At 41.4% G+C, this 25,820-nt stretch overlaps 1 protein-coding gene across 1 annotated transcript in view; it reads left to right on the top strand.

Annotated features, from left to right (window-relative positions):
• Positions 1-4,996: 4,996 nt before the first annotated feature.
• Positions 4,997-25,820, top strand: part of Adrb1 (adrenoceptor beta 1) — a gene marked incomplete at its 3' end in the record, with an annotated part of 35,846 nt that continues 15,022 nt past the window's right edge. Inside the window, exon 1 of the mRNA XM_010634662.1 lies at positions 4,997-5,205. Coding sequence (XP_010632964.1) covers positions 4,997-5,205 — 209 coding nt within the window. The remainder of the gene's footprint in view (positions 5,206-25,820) is intronic.

Raw genomic sequence — 25,820 nt, 5'->3', positions numbered from 1 at the left:
CCTTCCTTCCCCCCACCTCCATTTTTCTTGCCTGGCTTCTGTGCCACCCAGATTTCCTGCTCCTCTATGTCTTCTTCAGAGCCTCTTCTGTGAGACTCCTTCTCCATCCAGCTTGTAGGTGTTAAAAGCCCACCAGGACCTGTCCTTGAGCCTTTTCCTCTCCACCTACCACACTCCCTCGGGGGGGGAGGGACCTAGTGTTGCTGTAGCTTCAAGCATCATCTGTAGGCTGCAAGTGCCCATATTTGCCTCTCCAGCCTGAGCCACACCTTTGAGTGATGCACAGATGCTCATTTTCTCTCTACATTTGGAAGTCGTGCAAGCATTTCATGTCTCATACAGCCAAACACAAACTTGTGATTTTTCCCTCCACACTTGTTATTCCTTGGTTTTCTACATTTCAGCGAAGGGCACCACCATTCACCCTCTGCCTGAACAAGAAACCCGAGGGTTATGCTCGATTCTCTTCCTCTCTCCGTCTCATCTCCTACGGTGACATGTAAAATACACTCTCAATCCGGCTCCCTCTCTCCATCTGTGCTCTTGCCTCCACAGCCTCAGCCACCATCATCTGTTTTCTGGGTTGTTGCAATCCTTTCTCCAATATTCCAGAGGTATCTTTTTTGAAACATCATTTCATTTCCTTCCTTAAGACCCAACTGCAGCTTCCTACTAAAAATAGAATGAAACCCAAACTCCTCGCTACCAAACTGTCAAAGCTCTGCAACTCCACCTGTGACCACCTCTCCGCCCATTCAAGGTTTCTCTTCTAATCTTTCACCTTCCACCATACAACCCACTGGCTTTCAATGAGTAAGTGGCTCTGAATAAAGAATGCACGAATGAATGAAATGCCGAGATTTACAGAAAAGTACATATAAAAATTAGAATGTGATCCTAGAACTATTAAAAACTGTGGTTTTTTTCAAATTTTCTCAAAGATACTTGGATGACACACACCCCCATTCCTAAAAATTGCAGAACTCCTTAGTCTGAAGCAATGTTTACATCAGCCTAACTCAGCTAATACACATCTAATTTGTACAAACACACACACTCACACACACACACTGAAAACACTATCAATATTATTAGAAAGGGAAAATAAGTGGGATCTATGATGCCAGGAAGAGAAAGCTATTTCTCATAATAAGTTAGAACATTTGTGTTTTGCATCTCTCAGGCACACGCTTTGCAGCCAGATGTTCAAGATCTTTTTCAGGTCAAGGCAAACTCACTGTATGACTTTTTATAAGCAGCTCAGCATTTCAGTTGGGCTCTATTTGCCTTTGTCTCTCTTCCCCTCAGAGTTACTATTACAAGAAGCAAAATCATTCGTAAGGTGTCATACTATTTTGAAAAGAAGTGTCACATGCATGAATCCCAAATAATACAGAAAACTGTAGAACCAAGCAATGAGAAACTGGTAAGTTCTAGGAGGATCTGAATTGGTTGCCTTAATTGGATGAACTATAGCTATAACAAAGCCCTAAAGGTTACCTGCTTCAGTTGTATATAGACTTGTTTTAGATCAAATTTTAAAGACAATTTTAATGTCATGATTAGAAGCTATTTTTCCTTAAAAAATTTAGATAGATAGAGTTGCCATATAATCTAAGAATTCTAGTCCTACATGTGCTCCAGGAGAAACAACACATGTCCACATGAAGATTGGTATGCAAATGTCCACAGCAATATTATTCCCTAACTGGAAACAACTCACATGTGTGTCTATCAATTGATCAATGAAAATATGTGAAGTATTTCTATAATGGAATATTATTTAGCAATGAAAATAAATGAGGTGCTAGTGCACGCTACAACATTCACAAACCCTTGAAAACATTGTGCTCAGTGCAAGAAGTCATTCACAAAGAACCATATATTGTCTTATTTCAATTTATAGGAAATGCCCAGAATAGGCAAATCTATATAGACAGAAATTAGCTCTGTGGTTGCTTAAGGCTGGAAGTTACAAGATGAGAGGAGGGAGGGAGCTATAGCTAAGGGATATGGAGTTTCTTCTTGGGTGACTAAAATATTCTATAACTGATTGTGGTGATCACTGTACAATTTTCATATACTAAAAATCACAGACTTGTACATTGTAAATGGGCAAATGGTATGACATGTGCACTATATCTCAATATAGTTGTTGCAAGCCATAATCATAGGCTGTTTCCCTTAAATTCTTTCTCTTCACAGTTTTAGAAGATTCATTTTGTTAAGTTAATTAATAATGTGTTGTTAAATGCCATCATATATATTTACATTTTTAACAATATGAAAATTGACAGAGGTAGATTAAACCTCTGATGTTCCTAGCCTGTGGGTTGCACGCATTCATTTGTAATCACCATCTTTGGAAGCCTCCAGGACTGACCAAGCTGTTTGCAATGTCAAGGCTTAGTTTGTTCAGGCTGCTATAACAAAGTACCATAAGTGGGTGGTTTATAAAGTACAGAAATATGCATTTCTCACAGTTCTGGGGGCTGGAATTTCAAGATGAGAGTCCAGCGTGACGGCGTTCCGTGGAGGCCTTTTACCGATTTGCGCACTGCCACCTTCTCACTGTACCCTCGCATGGAAGAAGGAGGACAGGAGACTCTGTGTCCCTTCAGAAGGGCAAAAGTCCCGTCCATGACATTTTCTTCCTCAGGACCTAATCACCTCCTGAACGCCCCAAGTCCTAGTAGCATCACTTTCAGGGATACCATTGCAATGGAAAACCAGAGAGACAAATACTCAGTCCACAACAGAAGCATGATATTGTCTTTGCCTTTGGAGTTCATCTGTCTCCTCTCCAGAAGACAGAGCAAGCACCATTTCTGTTAGGGAAATTAAATGTCTCTTTCCATTGGGTATCTTTTTTTCTTTTACATTTTTCAGCATTTAGATTTAGTCCTTATTATAAATAAAATGTCACTGAAGGTCAGTGTGGTCTTACAATGAAGGCGTTCCATCGCCACAGCACAGTGGACTGGATGTTGTCCTGCTTTCTTGTCTTCCGCACAGCTATAGCGAAGCTTTCTGGAATGATCTCATTGACGTGGAGACAGTGAAAGCCCAAGAATTGCATTGGTTTAATATCATGTCCTGGCTGAAACTGCAACAGCCACAGTAGTGTCCAATCTTAATATTCAACAATGGCACACGAGACTCTCAGGGGTGAACTGTGCCTGTGAAACTGAATTTGGTGATACTGGCTGCTCATTCTAGCAAGCACTCTGGGTTCACTTTTGTTTCAAGGTTTTGTTCCCCTACATGTCATTTTTGGAGTACTTTATGTTTCAACTTGTGGAGTCTCTGTATTAAAGACAGACAACCATTTTAACAGCCTGGTTGCTTCCACTCTGGTAAGAAAAGTGACTCGTTTCCTAAGTCTTCAGAGAATATGGTCCTGCCCACCTGGAAATAGTGACTTTTTTAAAAAGAATGCCAAAGCACACACTACCACGATGGTTAAACCAAACAAAACAATATTCCCCAGAGTTATCCCAAACATATGTTACTTCATGATTATAGATTTTAATAATTTGGAATTAAATTGTTGTTACACAATCCCACATTGACCCATGTCATTCAAAAGACATATAAGTCATATTTAATTTTTAAATTTTTCAAAAGATAAGATGCTTAAGCCATTAATGGCTTATATTTGTGAAACACAAATGTAACTATTCCCACAGAATCCTAGGTATTCAAGAAAATGACCAAAACAAAATATTACTTGTTTGGAATTGTTGATTCAATTTTCCTTTTGTAATAATGCTTCTGATGTTAACACACCAGGAAGTATGTCATCAGCTTTTGTTTTGTTTAAAGTTTAAGTATTCCATACAATAGCAAAATGGGAATACATTTTATTGAGGGGAAAAAGGACTCTTCTCTTTCCCGCAAAACTCAAAACAAAACAAATTCATAGTTTCCTGAAGTAAATGGTATGCAAGTCATAAACAAGCACTGGAATCCCAGGGCAGGAGTCACTTCTCTGTTCAAGCAGGGACTCTAACAAGTGGGAGAATGGGGCCTCAGAAGCCCTGGAACGGAAGGCAGTTCTGCCCAACTTGGAATAAACAGCAGCAGGCAGGGGCGGGCTCCGGTGGGGGAGCAGGGACACAGGAAAAGTAGAAAGATGAGAAAAACATAAATACGAAGATAAGTGATTGAACTCAGACTCAGATAAGACAAAAGATGCTGGTGGCTGCATTTCCACCTTCTATCAGTGACAAATAAGATAAAAGAGACATCAAGCTTGGATCTCTGGAGGGTCACTGGGCCTGAAGCTACCATCAGGGATGCCCTTAACACACGGGACAGCCTCAGACCCATGCCAAGGTCAGGGGGCAAGGGTCAAGGTCCCTGGAAGCATTAGCCATCAGCACCCCAGGGGACGCCACTCTAGACTTCCTCTCTGCACCAAAACTGACCTGCATCACTTTCTTTAAAAAGAAAAAAGTTAATAATATTTTATGTCCCTGAATATAAGAATGAAACTTGTTAAAGAAAAAAATGTATAAAAAAGAAAAAAATCAAATTACTTCCTTTCTATTCTGAAATAATTCTCATTAACATTTTAGCATTTTCTCTTGCAACGGTTTTCAACACAGATATGGTTAGAAACTAGAACAATGATGAATATTGAGCTTTGTATCCTGCTTTTCTCTCTTTGAAAATCATTTAATCGTATATGGTGTGAAATTCCCTACAACATTAAATATCCTTAGACACATGATTTTAAAGTCTGCATAATATTCTAATATAGGAATGTATCACAATGGATTACATTCTGACCTTCGGCGTTTAGAATGCTTTCAACTTTTCATTATGGCAAATGATTTTGTGATGAACATTCTTCCTAACTTCTGTTTAACAACCCAGGGAGAATCTTTGTGTTCAGTGTGGGCAGAACTGCTATCTGTTAGGGAAAAAAAAACACTCCTGCACCATATGTTTGGTGGCTGGAGGCTGCCTCATGTGGGTGTGTCCGCCAAGGATGAAGGGCAGCTTTGCTGAATTAACACAAAATCAGCCTTGTTCCCTTTACTATTGTGGCCCAGGGCTCCGACTCATCTTGAAAAACACTGTGGTTGCAACGCCAGTCAACAGCGAGCTTCCTCTTGATGGGCTGCCAAGGTCACCTGCAGGCACAACGCAGCCCTCCCTGGGGAACCTGGCTGTGTGGACCAGGTGCTCCATCATCAGGTATGACGATGACATGTGATAAGGCAGGAGCCTGACCTCACCACTCCTCTTAATTTGGTTATTTAGTGGCAAGACATACATAAGCCAACATTGACCGTTCTCTTGTTAAGCGCACGATTCAGTGGTAATAACTATGATTGCAATGACGTCACCACCATCCCTCTCTAGAAACTTTTCATCACCCCAAACAGAAACATTGTGAAATTAAACCTGAGCTCTCCACTTCCCCTTCCCTCCAGTCCCTAAGAGTCACCAGTCTTTCTGTCTCTATGAATTTGCCTTACTCAGTATCACATTTGTCCCTGTGTGTCCAGCTTATGTCACTAATTTCAAAGGGACGACTGTGTTGTAGCACGGATCTGAATTGCCTTCATTTTAAAAACTGAATAACATTCTGTTGTATGAATAAACCGCAGTTTGTCTATTCATTCATCCTTTGCTCTACATATGGGCTTGAGACCCTGATTTCTCTTCTTTGAAGTATGGACCTCCATATCCCAAAGAAGAGTGGGATGGCTGGCTCACAGGATAGTTCTACCTTCAGTTTTCTGAGGTATTCTTGAACTATTTTCATTTTCCTCTTCTTTTTTTTCCCCCTTTTATTGAGTTTACTGGTACATTTTAGGTATACAGTACAATTACATTCATCATTGGGATCGCGTACCTTTACATGACAGGTCTTGGTTCTCATTTTTTCCCCTTGTCCCTGCCCTCCCTTCACCGCCTCCTTCCCTCCCCATTTACAAACTTCCTCTTCTTTTTTTTCCCCCTTTTATTGAGTTTACTGGTACATTTTAGGTATACAGTACAATTACATTCATCATTGGGATCGCGTACCTTTACATGACAGGTCTTGGTTCTCATTTTTTCCCCTTGTCCCTGCCCTCCCTTCACCGCCTCCTTCCCTCCCCATTTACAAACTTCCTCTTCTTTTTTAATAACAGCCATTTTAATGGGTGTGGAGAGGTATCTTCTTGGGGTTTTGATTTCCGCTTCCCTAGTAACTACACAGATGAATGTCTTTCCATGAGCTTACCTGTCATGTGAATACCTTGCCCAAAGAAAGGTCTATATATGTCCTTCGCCCATGTTCTATAGTGGCCTGAGGAGCCTGCTTTGGCTGGATGTGCAAATTACTGGAATCAGAATATTTTCCACAAAGAGCGTTCAGTGAAAATAAATATTGATTCCCAAAAAAGCACAATTCAGAGGCAGTCATTAAGAGGCAAGGGGGCTTCTCCTGGGACCACGATGCAGGAAGCTGTGTGACCCTCTTGGGACCTGGAAGAGCATCAGGCCCTTACTCGGTCCTTGTCTCTGTCTCACAGGCAGCATGGTCCTGTCTCTCCCTGCACGTCTGCTCCCCGCTGCAAGGGCTTAACCTCTGCTCTTCACCCCTTCCCCAAACTGCTAGTGTCCCATGATACAAGCCCAGGCCTCCTCTTCACATGACCTTAGGGCCCTAGGGGCCCCCACTAGACTCAGCTTCTCTGTCTCCTCAGTCAAGATTTGTCCTCTGAGGTCAGAAGCCTGACTTGACCTAATCAGCTGTGGCCAAAAGGCCAAAGACAGAAGGCAAATACAATGGGCCTCTGCCTTCAGCAAGGGTTGTGGCGAAAGGAGGACCTCAAAGAAGGGCATCTGGTGGGTGGGTCACGGCAGATGTGATCGGGACGTGGAGGGAAAATTGAAAGGCTTCAAATACTCTTCACATCCCAAAATTGATCATACCCACTCTCAAACACCCATGAGCATTCTACCCTTGACGGTATTTGCCTGTGCCTTGGTGTACTTGTCTGCATGAGGCCGCCCTGAAATATTCTGTCAGGCACCGTTAGGTGATGTCGCAGTGTGTGTCCAATGCTGAGAGCAATTGCCAAGCGCACGATTGCACTTCCTTTCCAAAGGTCGAATAATGGTCTAAGAAAAGCAAATTGCTCAATCCAGAATATTTCTATACAAATGAGCTGTCTGTTGATCTCCCTGGCATTAAGTGAAAATTATATTCTCTTCCCATACTTTTATGTGGTTCAAAGGGAGCAGGCACTATTCTTAACATAAGAGAGTCAGAACTTGCAGAAGCCAAACGAACAGTTTTTAAGCACATATCCTGTAGTTAGCCTATGTGAAATTTAAACACCTTTGTGAACACTAAACTTTCATTATTTCCAAGTAACTAACAGTCTGTGGTGAAGACAATAAGCAATGACCCCTTGTAGTTAGAACAGGAACATTTTACAGATGAATTTTTTAAATCTGAAATATGAATGAAAGATAAATCATGGGTTTCCTCACTGCACATCCCAGCCCCTCCTTGATCTTTGGATGAAATATCTATTTAAATGCCATTCACATTCATTTCCCATGAAAGGAGGGGTGGAAAATGTCTCTTCACCAGTGCTCTGCTCCCAAAGGAGAGGACTGGGCTTCCTTTCTCAGCCAGGCGAAGACAGATATGACTGAAATCTTGTTCCCATCGTATGGTGCCACAGGAGAAAAATTGGTGAAGAATAAAAATGGGGAGGGGACAGTCAGACAGTGAGAGAAATTAAACACCTACTGGTGGGTGCACTTGAAGGATTTGTTTGCTCCAGGGTTAGGGCCTGAGGCAGGTGAGATGACACTTTGTATTCTGTTTATTGCTATGCCTTAAAAATAGTAGAATTTATTTTTTAGAGTAATTTTAGGTTTACAAAAAAACTGGACAGATGGTACAGACAATGCCCAATACCTCATCTGTATCACAGTTTCCCCTATTATTAACATCCTGAAGTTTGAGATATTTGTTATAAGTGAAGAATCACAATTAATACATTATTATTACCCAAAGTCTATAGTGGGGGCTCACTCCTCATGTTGAACATCCTGCAAGTTTTGACAAATATACCGTAATGTACCCACCCTAGTCATACAGAACAGTTTCGCTGCCCTAAAAATGCCCCATCCTCCAGCCATTTATCCCCCTACCCACCCATGTGAGCACTGGCAACCACTGAAGGTCTCACTGTCTTCATAGTATTTGCTATCATGCCTTTTTAATAAAATCTTCTGGAACAGCAGTGAAAACCGGTCAGCATAGGATTACAGTTGTCTCTTAGTATTCATGGGGAGGTTGGTTCTAGAACCTTCAAATACCAAAATCCAAGGATGCTCAATTCATCACATAAGATAGCAGAGTATTCACATATAATATATACACTTCCTCCTATACACCGTTATCCCTAGATTACTTATTATACCTGATACAATGTATGTTGCTGTTATAATGTGAAGGGAGTAACATGTTCCATACAGAACCATTTTACCTAATATTTTCCATCTGAGACTGGTTGTATCCATGCTTGTGGAGTCCACAGATGCTGACAGCTGACTGCATTTAAGAGTGGTGGCCTTGATTTATTGAACACATCCCCACTTTGTGCCAGGTACCCTCTCACGCATTTCACACACATTACCTCTCCTGCTTTTCATCACATGATAGAAGCTGTTATTGTCCTATTTTAAAGACAGGAATTAAGGCTTGGGCATTGGGTAAGCCATTCAGGTTACACAACTAGAAGGGGTGGGCTGAGAACCAGAGTCCAGACAGACTAGAGTATCCCTAACCATGCACTGCTCATCCTCCCTGATTTCTGGTTATTCTCAGATTGACATCATGAGCATTGTCCCTCTAAAGCAAAATGAAAGAATACTATGACTTACTGCATTATAATTTACTGTGATTAGCATAGATTCACTTCATTGGTCTTAAAATTTACAAGTTTATTTAGAATATAACATGTACATTGAAAAAAATAACTACACCTCTTTTGTTTTAAGATAAAATGACTAACTCCCTCCCCCCAAAAACCCAAATGACCCAATCAAACAAAGGGGAAATGAATTGAATAGACCTTTCTCTCAAAACAAGAACAAATGGCCAATGAGTACATGAAAAAAATGTTCAACCTCTTTAGCCATTAGGGAAATGAAAATGAAAATAACTTGAGATTCCATCTTAGTCAGAATGGCTATCATCAGGAAGACAAAAACACCATCAACACTGGTTAGGGTGTCCAGAAAATGAACCCTCCAATATGGTTGGTGAGAATGTAAACTAGTATGTAAATCAGGGTTCAGATTCCTCAAAAAACTAAAAACAGAAATTCCATTTGACCTGGCTATACCTCTCCTCAGTACATTCCCAAAAGCATTAAAGACATCATGTTGGAGTGATACATACACACCCATGCTTATAGCAGCACAAAAATGTGTAACTGAGTTCTGGAAACACTGCAGATGTCCATCAACAGATAAACAGATAAAGAAAATGAGGAATATGTACACAGCAGAATATTATTCAGCCATAAAGAAAAATGAAATAATTTCATTTGTAGGAAAATGGGTAGAACTTGAGACCATCATGCTAAGCAAAATAAGCCAGACTCAGGAAGTTAAATATCACATGCTTTCTCTTATATGAGAAACCTAAGGAAGGAAGGAAGGAAGAAAACTAGAAGATAGACTCTTGGAAAAGAAAGATCAGGGAAGGGGGCAAAAGGATTGAAAATGGGCAAGATATGTTATATGCATGTATCAATTTCCCAATATAAATATCATTATTCTATAATATAAATACACACTAATAAAAATAACACTAAATAGAATAATTTAAATTGCCTAGGAAAATATAGACAAATGGAATTATATCAAATTTAAAAACATTTGTACATCAAGGGACACAGTCCTGGGAGTAAAAAGACAATCCATGAAACAGGAGAAAATATTCGAAAATCATCTATCTGGTAAAGGGCTGTCATCTAGAATGTACCTACAATTCAACAACACAACCAGGAAAACAAAGCCAAAAAGTAACCCAGTTCAAAATGGCTGAAGGGCTTGGGCAGACAGCTCTCCAAAGAGAGAGTGCCCACGGCACCTAAAAAGCTGGTCACCACTGACACATAGCTGAGAGCCATGATGAGCTAGTGCCTCATACCAGGTAGGATGGCCAGTATGTTTTTTAAAGTGAAAAGTAAGTATTAATGAGGATGTAGAGAAGTCAGAACCCCGTGCACTGTTGGTGCAACTGTTACCAGGTAATCAAGCATCCCACTCCTGGTGTACACATCCAAAAGAACTGGAAGCAAGGTCTTCAGGGGCTGTGAGTGTAGCAGTATTTTCATGACACCTGAGAGGTAGAAGCAGCTGTACATACATCTGTCTGCAGATGAATAGATAAATGAAATGTGGTACATACACATCGGAGTAGCATTCAGCCTTTAATAAGAGGAAAACCCTGTCATGTGCTAGAACACAGACGAACCTTGAGGACATTTTGCTAAGTGAAATAATCAGTCACAAAAATACAAATCCTGCACAATTCACTTATATGAGGTATCTGGAGCAGTCAAACTCACAGAAACAAAGTATGAATACAAGGGGTTAGGGTGGGGTAGGAATGGGGGAGTTGTTATTTAATGGATATAGAAATCAGATTTGCAAGATGGAAAAGTTCTGCATATCTGTTTTATAACAAGGTGTTTTATAACAGCTTCACATTACAGAACTGTATAGTGAAAATGATTATGATGGTAAATTTTATGTTACGTGTATTTTTAACCACAATGAAGAATAAAGCCGCCTATGGGATTCAAACAGATACTTACACACTAATGTTCATTGCAGCATCATTCACAATAGCCAAAAGTTGGAAACAATCCAAATATCTATCAACTGATAAATGGACAGATACAAAATGTTCTAGACACAATGGAATACTATGCAGCTTTCAAAAATAATGAGATTCTGACACACGCTGCTATAGCATGAATGAACTTTGATGACATTATGCTAAGCAAAGTAAGCCAGCCACAGAAGGACAAATATCGTTTAATTCTACTCATCTGAGGAACTTACAGTAGCCAGATTTATAGAAAGCTACAAGAGACTGGGGCAATGTGGAGTTAGTGCCTAGTGGGTACTGAATTTCAGTTTGGGAAGATGAAAAAGTACTGGAGGTAGGACGTGAGTACACTCCATGTTACTTTGTACATAAGGAACTTCACGTCCCAAATGAACACTTGAATTTGTCTGAAATGATGCGTTTCCTGTCATATACATTTTATCACTATTAGAAAACCCAAAGGTAACCAACTTATTTTCCTCTCCAGGAACCAGCCTGTTGGGAAGGCTTAACTGCCACAGGGCATCCATACAGGTGAAGGAGCTCAGGTTGTAGATGGCCACTCTGGGGCTTTCCCAGAAGTCACAAGTAGAATCCAAGACAAACAACCCCAGATCTCACTGGCATCCAAGTGCCAGTGGTCTGAGAGCCTTCGCTGAGAAAATAAGCAATGGAAAGAAGTGAGGTGTCAGGCAAAGACCTGCTTCCTCAACCCTCTGTGGCTCCAAAGATTCAGGGATTCTGGGAGCTGTAGACATCAGCTCACTCAATGTTTCCAACAACCCCACCGTGCCTACAGACAGATCGGGGCACAGGCAGTGTGATGCGAACTTGTCTTGTCACACAGCTAGTAAGCAGGGCTGGGAGTCGAGTCCTTGATGGTCTGGAGGCCACATTCTTATCAGCTCTGCTCTTCTGCCTCCAACGAAGTGAGGGGTTAACAGTGTGAAGATGCAAACGCAGCTGAGGTTCCGGTCCCCATTTTACAGACGAAGGACCTGAGGTCCAGAGCCTGTTAAGTCAGCTTCCCCAGATGTGGCAACCAGGGAATTCCATTCCAGCTCCCCAATCCTGATTCTCCCAAGTTGTCTGTCTGTCACACTTGGAAAGTCAATGGAAGTTTCCCTTCTTTCTCAAGGGCAAATGTGGTTCAGATTTTAGAACTGTTTTCTATGGGTTTTTTTCTTACATTTCAAATGCCGATAATTCCTAATTACGGAGTGTTCAGGCCATTTCACCTCTTTCTGGAGAACCTCAAGACCACTAAACAACTGCGGCTGGAACACTGAGCCATCACATGCGGACAGGTAGGATGCCCCATGGTCAGACTGATGGGCGGTCCTAACAGTGGTCCTCTGACTCAGGAATGCGAGACTTTCAGCGAAGGAATTTGTGATGCTAGGAGGAAACGTGGGGAATGGGAATCCACTGAGGTGGGAGGCTGTACTCAACATATCTGAAGCTAAACAGTCCAGGGGAACATGTTGCAGGGGTTGGACCACACAACCAATGGCACCGTGTAGCTTGGACCAAAGTGAGGAAAATCACAGGCTCCAAAATATCTTAAATGCAACTGAGGAAAAGTGAAGTAAGGTGTTGTAGTGGAGGGCAGTTAGAGTTGTTACACAAACTAATGAGTTCGGGATACCCAAGGAAATAGATCTCCAGCCCAATTCAGCAGTGGCTGAGGCAGGAAAAGACAGGGCTCTCCCAAGGCAGGCGAAAGAGCTCACGGACTTTTCTGAAAGGGTTGTCTTGGTCGGTCCCGCCCAGGAGGGGTCACTCTTGCTGGCCACTACAGTGGGAGAAGAAATGCGACGCTTTCCCTGATGTCTGGACAGAATCAGCCACCAAGTCTGGTCTTGCTTCCTCCCACATTCTCAACATTCCTCTCCCTCTTCTTACCACCACCTTCTTGAGCGAGATGCTCAGCTCCTCCTGCCTGCCTCTAGTCTGAGGCTGCATCTGCTGATGAGGGCCTCCCCTGCTCAGAAACCTCCAGGGGCTCCCTGCTTCCTACAGAACAGACTTCCAGTTCCTCAGCTCACTCCACTGATCAACTTCACACAGTTGTCAGGTCTTCCTGTCCATCTCCCCATTGCACCTTACGATGTCATGGGCTTCTCAGGACTGGGATGGTAGTGCTGTCATCCTTGTGGCCTCGACTGTGCTACACAATAGCTTCTTGGTTACTGTGTACTGAATCAGTGCTGCCCCTTTGCATGCTGCAGAGGCAGAAGACATGGATTTCAACTCCACCACCTAATAGCTCTTGTGTAAGCTACGTAATGACTCTGAACTCCGTTTTCTTTACAGGTTGAGTACCCTCTATCTGCAATACTTGGAAGCAGAAGCTTTGGGGATTTTGTTGGTTTTTTTCAAGTTTTTAAAATTTCCCCATGTGCATAGGAGATTCCTGAGGATGGAACCCAAGCCCTTCATATGTCCAATACACCTTACACACACAGCTTGCACTTACTTTTCTACACCATTTTTTACTGCCCCTGTGTTTTGACTATAACTTAGCACATGGAGTGTTAGATTTGGAACTTTTCATTTGTAGCAGATTAATGCTCAAAAAGTTGGATTTTGGAGCAATTTGAGTTGAGCAGATTAGGGTTGCTCAATCTGCATCAGAAAATGGGGGAAAGGGTGTCTACTTCATTGGATCATTTTGAGAAAAAAATAGGACAAAGTATGTAAAATGCTTAGTCAATGATAAGCTCTTACTAAATATTTAAAAATCCACAGCCTGTGGGAAAGCTACTGTGTCCCAAGTCCCCACCATGGAGCTAGACATCCTCAGCCATAAGGACAAGAGAAATGTCACCAAAGAGGATTTTGTGGCATTTACTGAAAGGAGCTCTTGGGTCTGGCACATAGTTTTAGATATTTCTTAAGAGAGACAGTTGAGAATAAACAGACGATAACAGGAATTTTAAAGGAATGCACTAAGGCAGGTGGTGAACCAAAGAAAGTTACAGATTCAGGAAAAAGGACAGTCAGCCAACATTTTCAGTCTCCCAGGGAGTAGCATAAGATCAGTTCCAGCACCGTAAGTTTCAGCTACTCAAAGAGAATGATCAAATCTAAGGACAGAAAATTTAGAATAAGACACATTTGCTTTACGAATTTGGGTTGATATCATTAGCCGGGACGAGGAAGGAAAATTCCTCCTCCAAGTCACTGAGGTGGCTGCCACCTCTTTAGCAGCTCAGCTTCCTCAACACACAAAATTTACTGTAGCCATGACAGTGGTGAAGTCCGGCAGAAACCAGACCACTGAGTGCCTAAGAGAGGTCATTTAGGGCCGGGGATTTAGCTCATTGGTTCTGCCGCCTGCATCCCAAGCTCAAGGACCTGAGTTTGATCCCTGGTACAAAAAAAAAAACAAAACAAAAAAAAAAACAAGGTAAGGTCATTTAAATCACAAATGGCCTTACATCACCTCTATATTCTGCACACACACACATGCACACGAGCTGCTCCCATACTATTCATTCTCTATTCTTCTATGTGAAAAGCACAGTTCTCTCTTCTTTACCCTAAAACGTTCATATTTTGTGAAACTTTTTAAAATTTCAAGATGCAACCCATGTGTGGTTGGTAGTGTCTATTCAGTGGGTTAAAGCAATTTTTTTTAAAAACATGAAATAGAAAATAACACTGCATCACATATGGTAATGTTAGGTATTTTTTTATGAAACTTACATCTTGGTTATGCATGCATAGGTTATATGTACCTTTCTTTTACTGGGAGTCTCAGTCAGAAATGTTTAAAAACTGATAGGTACCTATGCAGAACCAGTTATAATCTTCCTGTTTGATTCTGTTTTTAGACTTATGTTGGCACCTGGCACCATGCCGTAACACCAAGGAAATATCCAAGACGTATTTGTGGAATGGACAGGAATGAGTGAATTGTTTCATGAATGAAAGGAGTGCTTGGTTGCCAGAGTAAGGAAGTACTTCAAGAATCAGAAAACAAGCCAGGCGTGGTGGCTCACGCCTGTAATCCCAGCATTCTGGAGGCTAAGGCAGGAGGATCACTGTGAGTTCGAGGCCAGCCTGGGCTGCATAGTGAGTTCCAGGTCAGTCTCAAGTATGTAGTGAGACTCTGTCTCAAAAAAAAAAGAGAGAGAGAGAGAGAGAGAGAGAGAGAAAAAAAACAGGTATGATAGCGGGAAACGTTGGGCAAATTTCTTTTGCTTTGAGTGATAGCTGGCTCTTTTCAAGCCTTTAAAATCTGGCTTATCTGGCATAAATGAAGTCTTAACTGGGCACAGTATCGACTTAGTAGCTTCTGGCTTTTCATTGTACTTTATATTGCATGAATATAATACAAGAATCTTTCAGAACTGGTACACTGATGTGAACAACTCAAAATCAGAAGTGGTTAAATTGCCACTTAAATATTAGTGTCCTGTATTAAAATGATCAGTGACATTGGTTGTTACAACCAATCTCACAAAATCTAGTGAGAGTCGAAACATCTATCAACTGATGAGTGGATCGACAAAATGGTCTGTCCATACAGTGGAACTACAGGGCGATAAAAAGGAAGTAACACAAAACAGCATGAATGAACCTCAAAAACACTATGCTAACTGAAAGAAGTCAAGCATAAAAGACAACATATTTTATGACTCCATTCATAGAAAAGTTCTAGACAAAAAACAGATCAGTGGTTGCCTGGGCCTGAATGCGAAAGTGGAGTTTAACTGCAGTGGGTTGAAAGAGGGAACTTGGGGATATTGGAAGAATTCTGAAACTGGAGTGGGGTGGGAATTGCACAACTCCATAAATTACCAAAACTTGAACTGCACTCGAAAGAGATGAACTTAACGTATGTGAATTATACCTCAATGAAATGTGAAAAAAATTAAATTATAGATGCCTTGAAATGCCTCCCTAGCCTGGCAGGACAAGAGAAAAATTTCTCTTATATTTCTCAGTTGTGGCTTTATTTATAGGAAGAGAGCCTGGACTTCTCATAAATTAGACTATTATGTAACCTCAGCACTCCCCCCTTTTCCAGGAATATAGACAGAACATCCAAGTCTATCTGCCTACTTGTCAGCTTCATGAGCCTTAAGAGGCAGCACAGTCCCACTTGGCAAACACGGCCTGGGCCGGTCCATCGCTCACCCACTCAGCCATGGAGGTGCCATGGCGGAAATAGTTCCCACAAAGCCCCTGCTACACTGTTGTGCTCCTCAGAGACAGGGTGCAGAGTCCTTTCTATACTGCCAAAATCTAGCAGAAATTGTAAAGAGAAAATACCACCTCAGTACGATATATCTGTGGGCTTTTTCTCCCTGAATAACTCATTTTACTTTGAAAATACAAAGCAATTATAATACCGCCAACCCTGTAGCCTAAAATCATGGACCCATTCAAAGCTAACCATCAAGGCGGACAGGTAGTACTTGAAGGAGACGACTGCCATTCTCTTCCTTCCTTGTTCATATAAAGAACACGTCTTAGACAACTTTAGCCCTCTCCATATTCCCCATCCAAATAGTACCCTGGAACTGTGCTAAGTGCATAATAAGCCCCAGATAAATACTTGTTGATTGGATTGATTCTTTGTCTATGCCAATGACAATGGCCAAATTAGAACTGATGGGTTGATTCCTGCAAGCCTGGAATGGAATGGAACACCCTGTACGCCGCGGCCTCAGTAATTTGATTATGATGGTGTGCTTTACAATGATTACTTTCAAATCCCAAACCTCTAGAACCTCTCTGATCCAAATCCGGAGCAGGGGTTGGGGAGGGAGCCTAATCCTCTTCGAACTCACATCAGTTTGTGTCAAAATTACAGATCAAATCCAAGTAGGTGAAAGTTATTACAACTCACAATAATACGAAACCCAATTTCAGTTTTGCCAGTGTTTAAAATGGATAAGACACTGCGTTCCATTTGGAGGTTGTTTGTTTTTTAAATATGGCACTAGTATTTCCAAAGAGGTTTATAATTCTAACTCCAAAAAGTCAAAGTATTCAGGGCTAAATCCTTGGCACAATACACAAAACACAAACTAAAAGGAACAATGAATAGCAATTTGATATCAAACTGGGAATTTCATATGTGGTATTTTTAAAAAACTTTTTTTGAGTATTTCTCTTAAAACACCCCCCACCATCTTAGATAAAAGAAGACACACAGATGGCTCCCTTCCAGCCCACTCAGCAGCTGAAAGTGAATGTGATTCGTATGCTCCCTCCACAGGGATCGTCAGTGAAGAGGCATGCAGTAAATAACCCTCCCTCACTTGAAGTGAAGACAGCCTACAGAGGGGAACTGGCTCCATTAAGGACTTCAAGCCACAGAGGTCGTTTTCTCTGGAGATGAAGAACATGAGCTAGAAAGAGAGGCAACAGCCACCTACATGGTGCAATTTATTCCCCTAAATTGCCAAAAATCAGGCTCCAAGTCCCTTACTCTCAAATTAAAAGTGAATAGAACAATATAAGTGGCATCTCCTGCCATATACCCGTGATTTATTGTTTTCATGCACTCAAAGTCTGCCATATGTGTAACTCAATGAATTTTGAGATCTTTTTGACTGTCTCTTCCTTGCTGTTTTGTAGAAATCCTTGGGGAGTGGGATTGAACCTTTTTATTTGTATAGCTTTGACCTCCAGCTGAGGGCATGGTAAAGAGTGTGAATTTAATTAATGTTGACTGAATGGATGGAAGGATAAAAGGTTGGAAAGAAACCAATGAATGGGTGAGTGGACAGGTGAATCGGAGGAGGGGTGGATGGACAGATGGATGGATGGAGCGACAGACCAACCAGTCAATAATTCTCCCCACTTTCAAGCCCCTCTATATCAAGGTGCCCTGACATTATGATCATTATAAAAATACATGACATTATCACTAAGTTCCTATCATCCATCTGTTTCAATGATAAACCTGGTGGGATTACTCAGAGAAAGAGTTCCTTGCTTGAGCATGCCACATGTGGAAAGCTCTTTGCCAAATGTGCTATTTATCACCTGAAAATTACTCTTCCTGATATTTCATTCCATTTATAGATCCTGGATCTAGAGTGTAAGATTTTGTTTTTTGAATTAGAACGTGATAAGAGACCTTTCAGTTCCCAGAGTTTCTTCTCTGTCTGTAGGTCAGAAGTTATTGGCTGGAGTCCCAGTATTTCCCTTGAGCTACTGCATTCTTCTGCTGACCAAATCTCCTTGGCCTTCAAGCCAAATGATGTCATTCTCTCTAGAGTTCATTTTTCTAACAAGGTACTTACACTGACGTAGGCACATCTACCTTGAAGTTCCTACTGCTTAGAGAACTCAAAAGTATTTGAGCATATTTCAACTCTACTTGGTGAGGGTGTCACAGAAATTTTTTAATCGTTATGCTGATGATAAATGTGTTTGCTTTTGCTAAAATGACTATAGGCACCTGCACAGTTTGTGACACATTATATACTCTCATGTAATAATTGATAGGTATCTCAGAAGTATTATACTTCTAATACAAAGTATTTATGGTAATAAAGAATTACTACTCTTCACAAGCACCCACCAAACAGCAGTTACTCTGCAGGGGCACTGATGACATTAGTTCATTCTTTTCACATTATAGTCACAGAGAATAAGGAATAATATTTCCATTCTGCCGACAAAAATTAATGAACTAACTACTCAAGGACAATCATTAGCACCTGGCAAGTTAGGGTCTAAACTGAAGTCCAGCCAGTGTCCCTTCCACCCCACCACATGAGTTAGATTGTTCTAAGAAAAACATATTTCTCTTGCATATTACACAGGACATTGTGGTACTGCTCATTCATTGAAAGTCATGATCTGGATGATTGTGGCTTTTAGGAAAAACAAAACAAAACCAAGGTCAAATGTGTAGACTTTCCTCAACTTCAGTACAATGTGATCTCAAACAAAATCATCATCCTTAATTTTTGAGTACTGATTTCCACAATATGCACGTCGACACACACTCTAAAATGACTGAGTAGCATGACTCCAGTTGATTGCTTCCAGAGCAATAGGTTTGTCCCAAATTGCAAGGAAACCACAAAATAAAATTGTACAACGCTGGAAGGACAGTGCCTTAGATGTCACCACACTTGCTCAGGTTTGCCAGTGTTTGAGTGCCTAGAATGAGAATGCAGGGCACAGTTGCAGCCCCTCTGTTTGGTTTTTGCTTTATGGGGTTTTTTTAACACAGTGGCAACTGGGGGAGGCTGCCAGCTGGCTGGAATCTACAGTTACTCTGAAGGTCAAGAAGCCACCTTTTCTGACAGACGCTGTCTCTCTCCACTGTTCTTTAATGTGTGCAGCCGCGACCCTGCAGAGAAAGTATTCTTGTCCCTGGTGTGTTGTGGAGATGTTGAGGTGCTGATATGGCTCAGGGGTTCAGTCCAAGGTCAGTCTTTCCCGTGTTTCACTTCATGGCCCACTGGGCACAGAGCTTGTGAGCCTGTCTCCGTGAGCACATAAGGCCAAGGCAGGCTGCCCATGACTGAGAACGAAAGAGCACCCAGTTGCCCAGCACTGCCAGACCATGGGCAGGTGCGCCCCTGGGCCTGGTGCCCCTCCTTCTCCAACTCTCAATCCCATAAACCCTCACCCAGGCACCTTCCTTTCCCTTTCCCCGTCTCCGTCCTGACTCCCTAAGCCCCGCTTTCTCTTCAGTCAGTCAGAAATTTTAATCCTAAAATCTAGCAAGCCATTTCTTCCTTGATGAATTGCTCTTTCTCTACTTCACCCTATAACCTGGCTCTGAGGTAATTTCCTAATTCTCTTTGACAAGACAGTCAACTCTTGATAAGGATTAGAGGTTATTTTTAACCTGAACCACATACAAGGAAATGATGCAAGGATTTCTCTGAGCTGGCTGAATGGTTCCTCTTTTTCAGCCTTTGAATTAATCTGCCTCTGAACTTTAAGTTGTTTCTGGCCTCCGTGAGTAATTTCATAATCACAGCACAAAGTCCATGTCTTCCAATTGGAAGTGCTAGTTGATGTTTATCAAACCAAAGTACTGGCATTTTTATCAGACATTGATCCGGAGGTCAAATATCAGAATGATTTTAATGCATCTTCTGCACAATGGAAGATCTCTAATAACCCAAGCTATCTCTTGGATACTCTGTATCATTCTCACAAAGCCTGCTTCAATATTGGAAGAAAGATAATAACTCTGCTACCTGGATCCACCAATTGTCTGCTGGCCCTGCAACCCCTCCAACCTTCCATTTAGCACATACATTTCTTACATTCATCATTTTGCAACTATTTGTACATTTAAAACCGTATGTCTCTACAGGGTTTCCTAATCTAAGCACTACTGATATTTTTAAAAGAATTATAGAAAAATACTTCATTCAACTTCATTAAAATATTAGGTAGAAATACATGCAATCATAATTTTTAAAATTGTGTTGCAGTTTAGTTTATTAGTACATGTGCATAGCACATGATTTTTACATTCCCTGTGGGAAGCTGGTGTAGGTACACAGCACATCTTAATTCTTCCCTCCATCCCACCCACCCACTTCTTGATCCTTTTCCCTTTTTTTTTGTACATGTTTGCATTACATAATGTGTGCATTCCTTGCATGGAGTTGGTATATGTGCATAACATATACCAATTCCTTTTTTTTTGCATTCATCTCCTATTCCCCTTCTCTCCATCTCTTGACCCCCTTTGAGAAAGATCTTCCTGTTTCCTATTATCTGTCTTGTGTTTTCCTCTATTTTTACTCAGGGGCGCCTATATTAAAAGAAACCACTACTGACATTTCAGGCCAAATAATTCTTTGTTGTAGGGGCCTATGCTTGATAGATTATCTAGCAGCATCCCTGGTCTCTACCCACTAGATTCTAGCACCCCTTACCCTGTTTTTGTTGCTGTTGTTGTTTTGGTTTGGCATTGACTGATTGGTCAAGTACTGAAGATCAAACCCAGGGCTTCCATATCCTAGACAAATGCTGTATCACTGAGTTACCTCCCCAGCCTTCTTTCCCAGGTTTGACAACCAAAACTGCTTCCTGACATTAACATATGTACTCTAGGGACACGAAAGTTCTCCCAGTTGAGAACTGCTGGCCTCTATATTGTTTTAAATTAAAAGTTCCTTTTAGATAGGGACTAATTTAATTTATACAGACTCCTGCACAATCAGAAGGCACTTAGAGAAGGCTGCTCAGTGATGATAACAATCACTAAAAATGTAACAAGAATTTTTGGCTCACGTCTAAAGACGATGAAAAATTCAAACAGATGATCAAGTAAACAGTAGCTAATTTGTCTTATTCAGGATTCCTTTCCTACCAATAAGATTAAAACAAAACAGTAATTCCTAGCTCTCCCTTATTAACCTCACAAGGGAGTTAAAAATTTGCAAGACAGAGTTCATCCACTCACAGTTAAACTGTTCCCACAAAAATAAGAGCCAGGTAAAACTGAAATCACTCGCAGCGTCGTGAATGATCACAATCCTCACAATGAAGTGTCTGCCAGGGATAAACATTCCTTTGCAATTACTGCTCTGAGAGGCTGGGAATGTGGGGCAGCTCCACAACTCTCGCAGAATATGCCCCGTGTAAAGTATCTCGAGTACCTTTCATGGGTGAACAAGGCAAAGAACAGATATGAACCGAGAAATCATTATAACATAACTTTTGCAGTTATTCATTCATTCAAGTGGCACTGAGCTGCTGGACGTGGAAAGGCAGAGCTACTAAATGATTTCTTCATAGCGAAAGAACAAACCTTTTATCAGTTAATCTGATGAATTACATGGGCTATTTTTATTCTATTCATAAGAGACAAGGCATGGAGGTCCTCATTGTTCTTACACACATTGGCTAACAATTCAACAAATATTTATTTAAACCATGAGTAAGACAGTCTGATAGTTATCAATCACCAAAATGGAAATGCCCAGATGAGTGAAAAATAAGGCTACAGCCTCAGCTTGCAATTTTGAGTTCTATGATAATTGGTTATGTATTTGTATTATGTCTCTGTATACAGTTGTCTTTGATATTGCAAAGCCAAATAGTGCCAGCTCCAGGAGAGTTGTTTTTGTTTTTTTCTTTTGGTATCGAGATCGAACTCAGGACCTTGCACTTGCAAGGCAGGCATGGTGCTACTGAGCTAAATCCCCAGCTCTCTTTTTTGTTTTTTAATATAGTGGTCATTCAAAGCAATAGCTACCATCTTGGATGGGGTGACCAACATAGTTTATGGAGAAACAGCTTTTGAAGAGAGGGTGAGCATTCAAAACAGCACTAATGTTCGGGTTTGTGTCTGATTTAAAAATCAATGCATGTTTCTTGTTTTTAAAAAAAAAATACAGGAAAAAATACAAGCTTAAGAAGAATAAATTTATCAAAGCCATAGAAGGCATGGGCCAAAGCATAGGACCTAGCCTTCCAGAAAGGCAGACCCTCTCAGGGAGTCCAGGGAGCTATGCGGAAGCAAGAGATGGGGACTTCGATGCCAGATCTGATGAGGAAGGCAAGGCAGTGGGGAGCCACCAATGGTCAAGGGTTCTGAGCATGTCCTGACTGCACCCTTGTAACAGCACAGGGATCTGCTCAATCTTCAGGCACAGAATTGGAAGATGTAAGGGGCAAGTTACTGTGCCCAGGGGCCTGCAGCTAGTAGATGGGAGAGGCAGGCAGTCCAAGGGCCCAGGCTCCTCAAACAAAGTGGAAATTTGGAAATTCAGCAATTCATGATTGCAATGGTCCAGCTGCACAAAGTGTGCCTTTGACATGAGAGAATGGTAATATATTAAAAAAAAAAATATATATATATATATATATTCCACAAACTCAGGAAAAAGATTTAACTTACTTTGTGGATGAAAGACCACTGTACAACCCGAGATAGCCACATGGAGAAGGTGACCTGCCAGTGCTCTGGGTTGGAAAGCGCCATCTCTGGTCTTCAGGTTCCCAGCTTGCAGGCCATTGCCAAGGTACCATCCGAGTAAGCTCTTTGCACTTCTCATGGGCGGCTTATGCTGCTGGGCTGGCCCAACTACTCTGGACTGTGGCAAAAGCCAGCCTGTTTACTAAGAGAAAGTGGCCACGAAGCCCGGGCCCTTTGCAGAAGTCACCAGCCCTGTCTGGAGATGCCACAGTGGGTTCCCTGGATTACCATACTGACTCAGGTCTCATGCTGAGACAGGAAAATCTTGCTAAAGAAGATTCATTCGTGTGACCAAGGTTAACAGTGTCAGATAATACAGGAACAACCTGCAACTAGTTTTGACTTTGATGGAGCTACGAGGCATCTCTGATGAAGTGTTTTGAATGCTAGTGATGGCAAACACTGCATGGTTTGAGGTTACAGAGCGAAGGAACAGTGAATAGATATATTAGGTATTATGTACTCTTTCTAGAAGTATACTGGCGGGAGAGGAGGGAGTTCAGAGGCAGTAGTAAAGGTAAGAGGGTTTTCGTAAGGCCACGTGAGATATGAACTTTTTCTCCTCTACCAATAGCCAGAAAAAAAAAAATTGGAGACTTTTATATGACAGTCACTGTCCTAGGATCTGGACATGAATACACCGAACAAAAATCCCTGCCCTTTCTCAGCTTATACTGGGGAAGGACATGGGAAAGGGGACAGCAAAGATGAAAATAAACACCCCAGTAAGAAAGGTTATAATAAAAAAGGGTAAAGTGTAGTGCTGGAAAGGATACAGAGAAGGAGAAATCTTATACACAATTGGTGGGAATGGAAACTAGTGCCACCACTGCATAAGGTAGCATAGAGCTTCCTCCAAATGATTAAAAATAGACCCAGCAATCTCATTACTAGGTATAAAGCCAAAGGAAAGGAAATATATGTCACAGAAACACCTACATTCCCATGTTTATTACAGCACTATTCACAATACCCAAGATATGGAACCAGCTTAAGTGTTTATCAACTGATGGATGAAGAAAATACATCACACATATCCCAGTGAACTATTACTCAGCCATGAAAAATAAAGACGAAATCCTGTCCTTTCAAGCAACATGGAGGGGCCTGGAGATATAAGGCTGATGGAACTAAGCCAGGCACAGGAAAATAAATACTGCATGTTTTCACTCATGTGAAATCTACAAAAGTTGGGCGCAGAGAAGCAGAGAGAACAACAGTGGCTCTTGGAGCCTGGGCAGGACAGGGGAAAGGTATTATGGGAGAGACAGGTTTAGCAGATACAAAATCAGAGCCAAATATGAAGAATGAGTTCTGATGTTCTATTACACAGAAAGGTGATTATAGTCAACAACATGATGTTGTATAATTCAAAATAGCCAGAGGAGAGGATTTTGAATGTTCTCATTACAAAGAAATGATAAACATTTGAGATGATGGATTATCAAAATATCCCAAGTTGATTAATACACAATGCGTACAATGTGTAAATATACTGAAATATTGCATTGTGCCCACAAAGATGTACAATATTATCTGGCCATCAAAATAAATACATTTAAAAAAAATATAACCAAGCAAAATATCCAGATTAAGGGAGAAGGGTAAGGGAAACTGGAACCAGACCAGGCCTCACAGAAATCAATTTGAATTTAATTCTAACTGCGCTGTGAAATTATGGCATGTGGAAGCTGAAGGAGAACGGAGTGATCCTCAGTGTAACAAACACTGTGGCTACAGAGTGGAGAAGGAGCTCGAGGGACAGGAGTGAAGGCCACTGGTGTCTGCTGCAGTCTCGGTAGACGCGGTCACTGGCGTGGATTAAGGTAGCTTCAGGCAGAAGGTGAGATCTTGCAGCTGCAGAGTCGAGTGCACTTGCTAAATGGACCCGATGCAGAGAGAATGGTAAACAGGGTAATCTCTCAGGGTCTCTTCAGAGTATCTTGAGTAGCGAGTGATGCTCTCTACTAAGTAAGACAAGAAGACTGGTGGAGGAGTTTGTGGGGAGCTCAGAGTTAAAACATACGGTTCTGGATGAGTTAACTTTGTAATCCAGGACACCAGAGAAAACCTGAAGATTACAGCTGGGATGAGTCAGGCGAGGGATATAGATCCCAGCTTCCAGAAGTTAAAAAACAGTTGAATTGTAAAACAAACATAAGCGGTGGTCTGAGTGTTGGGGTGGTTCAACCCCACCCCGCAATTCATAAGTTGGAACTTCCTCCCCAGTGTGAGAGGGAGCAGCCCTCATGAACGGGATTAGCAGTCTAGGAACAAGGTTTGAAGAAGCCCTTTCCCCCATCCTTCTGCCAAATAAGGATATGGGAAGAAGGGGCTGTCTTTGAAGTAGAAACTAAACTTCTACAAGACACCAAATCTGTTGGCATCTTGGACTTCCCAGTCTCCAGAACCATAAGGAATAAATTTTTATCATTTATAGATCACCCAGTCTGAAGTGATTTATAAGTAGTGAGGTGATGTTTTTATGGCAACCTGAATGGACTCAAAGAACATAGAAATACCATATGGCCCACCAGTTCCACTCCTAGGTATAGAACCAAATGAACTGAAAACAGGTTTTCAAACAAAAACTTGTTCATGTGTATTTTTAGCAGCACTATTCACGATAATCAAGTGAAAAACAAAATGCAGTATATCCACTCAATGAAATACTAGCCATGTAAAATAATGAAGTACCAATGCATGCTGTCACATATATGAACCCTGAAAACATTACACTCACACATTGATTCCATTTACACAGAATAAGCAAATCTGTAGGGACAGAAAGTAGAGTAGTCATCGCCAGGGGGCAAGGGAAAGGAGGCTTGGGGAGTGACTGCCCAGCAGGTGTAGCATTTCCTCTTGGGGGATGAAAACGTGCTGGAATTAGACAGTGGTGAGGTTGCACAACTTTGTGGATGGACTAAATGCCACTGAATTGTACGCTTTCAAACAGTGGGGAGTGTGTTTGTGATTTACCACACACACACAAACACACACACACACACACATATATGG

The sequence above is a fragment of the Fukomys damarensis genome, unplaced genomic scaffold (genome assembly GCF_012274545.1).
Source record: "Fukomys damarensis isolate Sample0158 unplaced genomic scaffold, DMR_v1.0_HiC HiC_scaffold_8, whole genome shotgun sequence".
In the NCBI taxonomy this organism is placed as follows: Eukaryota; Metazoa; Chordata; class Mammalia; order Rodentia; family Bathyergidae; genus Fukomys; species Fukomys damarensis.
This window is presented reverse-complemented; position numbering and strand designations above follow the sequence as displayed.